Source organism: Saimiri boliviensis, chromosome 17, assembly GCF_048565385.1.
Source record: "Saimiri boliviensis isolate mSaiBol1 chromosome 17, mSaiBol1.pri, whole genome shotgun sequence".
NCBI classification, from domain to species: Eukaryota; Metazoa; Chordata; class Mammalia; order Primates; family Cebidae; genus Saimiri; species Saimiri boliviensis.
This window is the reverse complement of record NC_133465.1, coordinates 22,390,225-22,399,881: the sequence shown is the minus strand read 5'-3', so window position 1 is coordinate 22,399,881 and position 9,657 is coordinate 22,390,225. Positions and strand designations below refer to the sequence as shown.

General features: G+C 48.1%; 1 protein-coding gene across 3 annotated transcripts in view; it reads left to right on the top strand.

Annotated features, from left to right (window-relative positions):
* The first annotated feature begins 130 nt into the window (after window positions 1-130).
* SMG6 (SMG6 nonsense mediated mRNA decay factor) overlaps window positions 131-9,657 on the top strand; it is a 255,604-nt gene continuing 246,077 nt past the window's right edge. Inside the window, exons 1-4 of one of the 3 annotated variants that reach the window (XM_003933086.4) lie at window positions 131-299; window positions 3,613-5,371; window positions 5,901-6,093; window positions 6,918-7,028. In XM_003933086.4, coding sequence (XP_003933135.3) covers window positions 212-299; window positions 3,613-5,371; window positions 5,901-6,093; window positions 6,918-7,028 — 2,151 coding nt within the window. In that variant the 5' untranslated portion in view covers window positions 131-211. The other 2 variants (XM_010343667.3, XM_010343666.3) reach the window with 2 other exon arrangements.

Below are 9,657 nucleotides of genomic sequence, written 5' to 3'. Positions count from 1 at the left end.
CCGCCCAGGCTCGCGCTCCGGCCCCGCCCCTCTGGAACTGGCGTCGGATGCTTTTCCGCCCAGCGCGGCCACCGTCGTTTGGAAAGGGAGGGCGGGACGGGGCGGGGACACGCTGGGAGGTGGGCGACCGCGCGCGTCGCCCGGCTGTGGTGGTTTCCTGGCTGCGCGCGGCCGTGGCGGAGTAGCTGCAGCTGTAGCAGCAGCCGCGAAGATGGCGGAAGGGCTTGAGCGTGTGCGGATTTCCGCGTCGGAGCTGCGCGGGATCCTGGCTACTCTGGCCCCGCAGGCCGGGAGCAGAGGTGAGTCGCGCCGCCCAGCTCCTGGGCCGGGCCTGCCCGCCCCGCCTCCCTCTCCTCCTCCTCTAGCCTCCTCCCCACTCGGCCCGCGGCTCTGGAGCCCCCGCCCCTTCCCCCATCCCTGGGCGCCGGGGCCGCGGCGAACCGTCGCTCCCCTGTCTCGCCCGCGGGTCAGTGCTGGGTCGAGCTCCGCCAATCCTGGCGCACTCCGGGAGAGCCTGGCCCGAATTCCTGCCTCCACCCTCTTTCTCGTCGCGAAGGTGACTGTTTTCGCTTTGCCCCAGCGCTCTCAGACCCGCCCGCCGGTTCTCAGGCGTCGGGAGACGCGGAAAGAAGCGGGGTCGGGTGGAGGCCCCGGGCGTTGGGTCCTCCAGGCCGCCTTCCTCGGGCGGGCCCGGGCCACTGCCTTAGCGTCGGAGGGGAGGAATTGGGGAGAAACGTTTAGCAGCTTGCGGCTTCCTTGCTGAACTTTTCCCCCCCAAGACAGGCTTCCGAAAGCTGCGCCACTGGAGGGATCTGGGACCTCTAGACTCCTCGGGTTTGGCCCTGGCATGTGTGCGAGCAGTTTTTATTAGAGAATGGTCAATTTGCAAGCTAATTTCAAGTCTCCAGCCACATCAGGAAAGTAAAGATTCTAGTGTCTCACCACCCCTGCGTTAGGCAGTAGAGTTGTGTAGAATGGTAGCTGTGATTGGAGCCTTCTCTAGGTTTGCTGCCAGTCTGTGGAATTGGTTTTCGTTGGTTAACAAAATTGGATTGTTAAGGCTGTTTTCTCCCGCTGCCCTAGAAGGTACTAGTAATAGCTCTCTCCATCTCACCTGTCACCCTCCAAGTTAAAGACTGCCGAAGGTGAGCTATTCTTGGGTTAAACTGGTTTATCTTTGTTCATACTTGATGAAGCTGTCTTTTAAACTTCTGAAAATAGTGAAACACTGTCTTAAACCTCAGTCTCTTATTTCTCCGTTTTGTTACTGTATGGGCTCGTTTGCATTCATACTTAAAGAACACTACTAGGATTAAAAACTTTTTATTGTTATTATTATTATTATTTTTTGAGACGGAGTTTCGCTCTTGTTACCCAGGCTGGAGTGCAATGGCGCAATCTCGGCTCACCGCAACCTCCACCTCCTGGGTTCAAGCAATTCTCCTGCCTCAGACTCCCGAGTAGCTAGGACTACAGGCGTGCGCCACCATGCCCAGCTAATTTTTGTATTTTTAGTAGAGACGGGGTTTCACCATGTTGACCAGAATGGTCTCGATCTCTTGACCTCGTGATCCACCCGCTTCGGCCTCCCAAAGTGCTGGGATTACAGGCGTGAGCCACCGCTCCCGGCCTGTTACTATTTTTTTGAGACAGGATCTCACTTTCTCTTTCAGGCTGGAGTGCAGTGGAGGGATCTCAGCTTACTAGTAGCCTCCACCTCCCGGGCTCAAGCGCTCCTCCCATCTCAGCCTTCTGAGTAGTTGGAATTACAGGCTTGCGCCACTACACCTGGCTATTTTTTGTATATTTCACAGAGACCGGGTTTCGCCATGTTGCCCAGGTTGATGTAGAAATCCTGGCCTCAGGCAATCCTCCCGCCTCAGCCTAAAGGGCTGGGGTTATGGGTGTGAGCCGCTAAACCTGGTTTATATTAGGATTTGATTTTATTTTATTTATTTTGAGACAGACTCGACAGAGTCTGGCTCTGTTGCCCAGGCTGAAGTGCTCGATCTCGTCTCACTGCAACCTCCGTCTCCCAGTTCCAAGCAATTCTCCTGCCCCAGCCTCCCGTGTAGCTGGAACTACAGGTGCATGCCACCATGCCAGGCTAATTTTTGTATTTTTAGTAGAGATTGGGTTTTACTATGTTGACCAGGCTGGTCTCGAACTCCTGACCTCATATGCTCACCGTGGCCTCCCTAAGTGCTGGGATTACAGGCGTGAACCACCACGTCCAGCCTTATACTAGTAATTTATATAGCATTCTATTCGTGTACTTGATAATATTCTCACAAATTCTGTCAGTTTTTCACTGAAATCTTTAGTGGTTACTTTTGATAGTAGTAACAGATACTTTTTAAAAACCAAATACTTGCTTATCTGTTTGTTGTTTAGTACGTTTATGGAGCTCAGAGAGTGGTTTCTAAAGTCCTGTATTATTATTATTCTTGAGTGCCCAGTTCTTGGGATTTTGAGGATATGTCACAATCTTTTCATCCATCGAGGGAAAGTTCCCTTATGGAATTTTTTTCTTCTCATAATTCCATCATCACAGTAGCAGTTAGTCTCGGTATTCTAATATGATAGTCTGAGCAATATTTCCTTGGGGTGACTCTGCGAGCTGCTGTTGGTATGAGTGAAGTTGAAGAGTGTGAAAGGAACTGCTGACTGTTTGCTTTACCTGCAGGTGTGTTATTTGGTAATTGGTATCCTGAAGAAGAGAATTGTCCTGGTGAAGTTTGAAGAATAGAGTTGCAATTTTGTTCTCGAGAGATGTCCGGGACTAATGATTGTTATAATGCCCCCCCTTTTTCTCCTTATTTTTCCCCCCTACTGTTATGTTAAAAGAACTTAGCCACCAAGGAAAAAGTTAAAGGCAGAAAAAAAAGGCTGAGGTGTATTCACAGGCGCTCTAGACAGAGAAGAGTCTAATGCTGAAAAGGTTAGAGATCTTTAGTTCCGACAATGATGAGGTAGGTAGTTTGGGGTCTTGGATTTCTTTTTCTTTTTTTTTTTTTTTGAGACGGAGTTTCGCTCTTGTTACCCAGGGTGGAGTGCAATGGCGCGATCTCGGCTCACTGCAACCTCCACCTCCTGGGTTCAGGCAATTCTCCTGCCTCAGCCTCCTGAGTAGCTGGGATTACAGGCATGCGCCACCATGCCCAGCTGATTTTTTGTATTTTTAGTAGAGACGGGGTTTCACCGTGTTGACCAGGATAGTCTCGATCTCTTGACCTCGTGATCCACCCACCTTGGCCTCCCAAAGTGCTGGGATTACAGGCTTGAGCCACCGCGCCCGGCCTGGGGTCTTGGATTTCTGAGTATGACTTGGGTAACACATAAGGAGATGGGTTCCCCCCGCTTTTCTTCACCTAAGTGTAGGTAGCCCCAACACAATTAGGTTCTTAGCCTTGGCAATTGTTGAACAACTATTGTAAACCCAGAATTTATGCTTCTGCAGAAGTGTCCTTCCTTGCCTACCAATATTAGCATGTGGATGTGTAATTCTTGACTTTTTTTGTTACTTAACCAGAATGACAGTCTTTCCCTCACCTTCCTTCTTTATTCTTATCTTCTACCTTTCCCTCCCCAACTCCTTCCCCAACATAACAGAAAACATGAAGGAATTAAAGGAGCCCAGGCAGCGCAAAGATAATAGGCGTCCAGATCTGGAAATCTATAAACCTGGTCTTTCTCGGCTAAGGAATAAGACCAAAATCAAGGAAGCCTCTAGGAGTGAAGAATTCAAGGATGAAATTGTTAATGACCGAGATTCCTCTGCTGTTAGAAATGGTACACAACCCATTAAAGATGTCTGCAAGGAACCCAACAACCAACCACAGAATGGTCCTATAGACCCAGAAAATAATCGGGGACAGGAATCCTTTCCTAGGACTGCTGGACAAGAGGATCGTAGTCTAAAAATTATCAAAAGAACAAAGAAACCGGACCTGCAGATCTATCAGCCTGGACGGCGTTTGCAGACTGTTAGCAAAGAATCAGCCAGTCGGGTGGAGGAGGAAGAAATCCTCAACCTGGTAGAACAACTGAGAGTGGAGGAAGATGAGTGTAGGGGAAACGTTGTGAAAGAGGAAGGTGTGAATAAACCAGACAGGGCCGAAACAGAAAAGAGCCCAGGTGGTGACAGACTAAGGGCTGCAAAGGGAGAAAAGGGAAAGAGGATTGAGAAAGGCGAGGGGATGAAGAAAACGAGCGATGACCTGGCCCAGGGGAAGCCAGGTTCTGCAAAGCGCTACTCCCGCTCAGACAAACGAAGGAATCGTTACCGCACTTGCAGTACCAGCTCAGCTGGTAGCAACAACAGCGCTGAGGGAGCTGGCCTCACTGATAGCGGATGTCGCCGCCGCCGGCAGGATAGGACCAAGGAGAGGCCACGACTGAAGAAGCAAGTATCTGTGTCCTCAACCGATTCCTTAGATGAGGACAGAATTGATGAGCCTGATGGATTAGGACCCAGGAGAAGTTCAGAAAGGAAGAAACCTTTAGAAAGAAACTGGTCTGGCCGCGGGGAAGGTGAGCAGAAAAGCAATGGTAAAGAAAATCGAGGCACTCTTCGTGTCACTTTTGATGCAGAAACCATGAACAAAGAGTCTCCCGTGGCGAGGCCAGCCAGGGATGATACGGATAGAGGAAACCCTGACAAAGGCTTGAGCAATGGGGGCAAAGGCTCTGAGAAGCAGGAGTCCAAAAACCTGAAACAGGAACTTCGGGGTCGCGGTCGTGGCATTCTGATTCTGCCTGCCCATACCACCCTGTCTGTCAATTCAGCAGGTTCTCCAGAGGCCACACCTTTGGGACCTCGGCTTTTGTTCGGATCTGGTAGTAAGGGTCCTCGGAGTTGGGGCCGTGGAGGCACCACACGCCGATTATGGGACCCAAATAATCCTGATCAGAAACCTGCTCTAAAGACTCAGACACCCCAGCTGCATTTCTTGGACACTGATGATGAAGTCAGCCCTACATCTTGGGGTGACTCACGCCAGGCTCAAGCATCTTACTATAAATTTCAAAACTCTGACAACCCCTATTATTACCCGCGGACACCAGGCCCTGCCTCCCAGTATCCCTATGCGGGCTATAACCCTCTACAGTACCCAGTGGGCCCTACAAATGGTGTGTACCCAGGGCCTTATTACCCGGGCTACCCGACTCCTTCAGGACAGTATGTGTGTAGCCCTCTTCCTGCTGGCACCATGAGTCCTGAGGAGGTAGAGCAGCACATGAGGAACATGCAGCAGCAGGAGCTGCACAGGCTCCTCCGGGTGGCTGACAGCCAGGAGCTGCAGCTCAGTAACCTGCTCTCCAGGGACCGCATCAGTCCAGAGGGCCTGGAGAAGATGGCACAACTCAGGTACGATGTGTTCTATTGTGGCTAGAGGGAAATGGAGATAAGCTGGAGGTGTATAGACTCCTATGGCTGAGGAAGGTAGAAACTTTAGCTGAGCCGCTGGGTATGGTCTCACTTTAATTTTGTAAAGGAAGGGCATTTGGAAACAGAACAGAGGTTTTGTTTCTAGTCTTAGAAATGATTATGCATCCTGCTTTTTCTTTAAGAACAAATTATCTGTAAGGGATCATAGAACCTTGAAATGGAAGAAGAATTTCTAGAATGCCAAGAAATGAACAACATATAACTTACAGTGAAGATCTTCGGTTGTTAAATTTAGGTGAAGACATATGGGGAAAAACTATTTTCCTCGACACAACTATCTTTAGAATGACATTCTGCTCTGCAGAGTGGAAACCAGAGTGAGTAGTGTACCTGGTCACGTTTTGATTTCCTGCCAAGGAAGGTGGTTAATTTGCAGGAATCTCAAAACTTGGGTCTAGCTTTTCCTATGGTGTATTTGGAATTAGAGGTAGCATGTATTTTATTCTAGAGCTGAACTGCTGCAGCTGTATGAACGCTGTATTCTACTGGATATCGAGTTCTCTGATACTCAGAATGTGGATCAGATCCTGTGGAAGAATGCTTTCTATCAGGTGATTGAGAAGTTCAGGCAGCTTGTCAAGGATCCGAATGTTGAGAACCCAGAACAGATTCGGAACAGACTTTTGGAGCTCTTGGATGAGGTAAACTACATCTTTTTGTCCTCAGGATAAAGGCTTCAGCATTCTGTAGTTATGATGGATTTGTACTACCTAAAATACTGTGTTTTAGAACAGAACATCAACCATAACCATGCTCTTTTCCTGCGTTCTGAGCCTGTCCTACTCCAGTTGTCTCCTTGGGATCAGAAATTACTGACAATTGGAGTTTTGAGGTTGAAAGCTTTCTGAATGCCTTGGCCTAAAAGAGAGAATGAGAATGTGTATGTATGTGTTTGTGTGGAGAGAGAGTATGTGTGTGTCTTCATGTGCTCATATTTTGAAAACCACGGAGGCTTATACTGTGAATTTGTCTTGTGTGCAAATTGGTGGCCACTGAATATTGTGCATGCCTCTTTTTTCTTTTCTTCTTTTCTCTCTTCTCTTCTCTCCTCTTTTTTTTTTTCTTTTTTCAACAGTCTTGCACTGTCACCCAGGCTGTAGTGCAGTGGCACGATCTCAGGTCACTGCAATCTCTACTTCCTGGGTTCAAGCAACTCTCCTGCCTCAGCCTCCTAGTAGCTGGGATTACAGGCATGTGCCAGCACACCCAGCTAATTTTTTTGTATTTTTAGTAGAGACAGGTTTTCACCATGTTGGCCAGGATGGTCTCGATCTCCTGACCTCATGATCCACCTGCCTCGGCCTCCCAAAGTGCTGGGATTACAGGTGTGAGCCACCGCGCCCGGCCGTTTTCATAGGATGTCTGAACATTGGCAGAACTGTGACAGGATTGTCTGTCCCGGTTTTTGGTAGATAGGTTGGATCAGAATAGGTTGATTCAGCCATTTCTTTTTTTCTTTTTATAGGGTAGTGACTTCTTTGATAGTTTGCTTCAGAAGCTGCAGGTTACTTACAAGTTCAAACTGGAAGACTACATGGATGGTCTTGCCATTCGCAGCAAGCCATTACGCAAGACAGTAAGCTCCTCCTTTATTTATCTTAAATTTTCATTCTTTTAGCAAGCATTTATCTAGTGTTAGTTGTATGCTAGACATTGTACTGGGTGTTGAGGATAAAAGAATGAAAGGTACAGTTCAGTGCAGGGACAGATAGATTAAACCAACAATTGTAATGTTATGTGTACTATGGTAATGATATATAGCAGTGGTCCCAGCCTTTTTTCTTTCTTTCTTTCTTTTTTTTTTCCCCTTTTTTTCTTTTTTGAGATGGAATTTTATTCTTGTCACCCAAGCTGGAGTGCAGTAGCATGATCTCGGCTCACTACTACCTTCAACCTCTGCCTCCTAGGTTCAAGCAATTCTCCTGTGTCACCCTCCCAAGTAGCTGGGGTTACAGGTGCCCACCACCACGTCCAGCTAATTTTCGTATTTTTTGTAGAGATGGGGTTTTATCATGTTGGCCAGGCTGCTCTCAAACTTCTGACCTCAGGTAATCAACCCTCCTCAGACTTCCCAGAGTGCTGGGATTACAGGCGTGAGCCACCAGGCCTGGCTAGTCCTTTTGGCACCAGGGACTGGTTTCGTGGAAAACAGTTTGTCCATGGTTGGGGATGTGGGAGCATTAGACTCTCATAAGGAGTATACAACCTAGGTCCCTTGTATGTGCACTTCACAATAGGGTTTGCACCCTGGTAAGAATCTAACACCACCACTGATCTGACGGGAGGGAGAGTTCAGGTGGTAATGCTCACTTAACCACCACCACTCAGGCCAGAGACTGGTACCAGTCTGCGACTTGGGGGCTTGGGACCCCTGGTGTAGAGTGTCGATGTGGGGATTGAGAGAAGTGAATCTCACAGCCTGGTTGGGCCAAGGAAGGCTTCTCGGAGATTGTCAAGCTGAGTCTTGAAACATGATAGGAGTTTGAAGGTGGGAGGGGCAGTTTGGATAGAGGGTCCAGCAGAAGAGAACCAGGCACTGTTGGGAAAATGCAGGAAGGTCAGTATGCTGGTGTTTATAGTGTGGTGTGGGGCTGCTATAGGTGGAAAAGCTAATGACGTGGGAAGGGACCAGGTCATAAACTCTTATATGCTATGCCAAAGAGTTTGGACTTCGTTCTGAAAGCACTGGGGAACCATTAATTGATTTCTTAGTAAATGGATAAGATAGATTTGCTTTAGAACCAGTCACTTGAGCAAATTGGTGAATTTGGATGGGAGTTGGACAAGAGTGGAGATAGAGGAGTCAGGTTGTAGGTCTGAACTGTGATAGAGGTCATGGAGACTGGAAAGAGAAGACAGATTGGAAATACGTAAAGGAAATAGAATGGAATTGTTGACTGATTTGGTGTGAGGTATGAGATTGGAGGCATGAAGAGTCTAAATCATCTCCCAGCTGATAGTCCAGGGGAGTGGCTGCAAAGGAAGAGATTGGTTTGGGTTTGGATATGCTTAGGTGGAAGTGTGTGTAGCAGGGACTTGAAAATGAACAAATGAGTATTCTGGTCTTTCTGGAGCTCAGGAGAAAGCCGGGCTGGTGATATAGATTCATGAGTCATCATGATATAGGCGGTAGTTGAAGCAAAAGCTAGGATACTGGGAAGGGTGGCCAGAGAGGCGAATTAAATTTCAAGGTGGGGGTAGGTAAAATTGTCAGGTGTGATGGAGTTGTCAAATGTTAAGTTTACTAAAAAGTGTCTATAGGATTGGATGAAGTTATCAAGAGTTAATTTAGTTGGAGAGACTGGAAGCCACATTGTAGTGAAGACAGGTAAAGCAGTAGAAAGTATGAGGGAGTAATATAGACCATTCTTTTAAGCATCTTGGCTGTGAAGGCCATGAGGGAAGACAGCTAAAAGAACAGGGGATTCTAAGAGAAGGTTTTTTGTTCTTTGCTTTTAGTTTTTTTTTTTTTTTTCTTGAGACGGAGTCTTGTTCTGTTGCCCAGGCTGGAGCATAATGGCACGATCTCAGCTGACTGCTACCTCTGCCTCCTGGGTTCAAGCAATTTTCCTGCCTCAGCCTCCTGAGTAGCTGGTATTACAGGTGTGAGCCATTGCGCCCGGCCAGTTCGTTTATTTGTTTTTGAGACAGGGTCTTGCTCTGTCATCCAGGCTGGAGTAAAGTGGTGCAGTCTTGGCTTACTGCAACCTCTGCCTCTTGGGTTCAAGTGATTCTGCCTCAGTCTCCCAAGTCTGCCTTAGTCACCCGAGTACCTGGAGATTGCAGGTGCACACCACCACACCCAGCTAATTTTTGTATTTTTAGTAAAGATGGGGTTTTACTACATTGGCCAGGCTGGCTTTGAACTCCTGGCCTCGAGTGACCTGCTGCCTCGGCCTCTCAAAGTGCTGGGATTACAGGCCTGAGCCACCACGCCCAGCCAAGTTTTGCTTTTTTTTTTTTTTTTTTTTTTTAGACGGAGTCTTACTTTGTCACCCAGGCTGGAGTGCAGTGGCACAATCTCAGCTCACTGCAACCTCTACCTCCCAGGTTCAAGTGATTCTCGTGCCTCAGCTTCCTGAGTAGCTGGGATTAACAAACACCCACCACCATGTCCAGCTAATTGTTGTATTTTTAGTACAGATGGGGTTTCACCATGTTGGTCAGGCTGGTCTCGAACTCCTGACCTCAGGTGATCCGCCAGC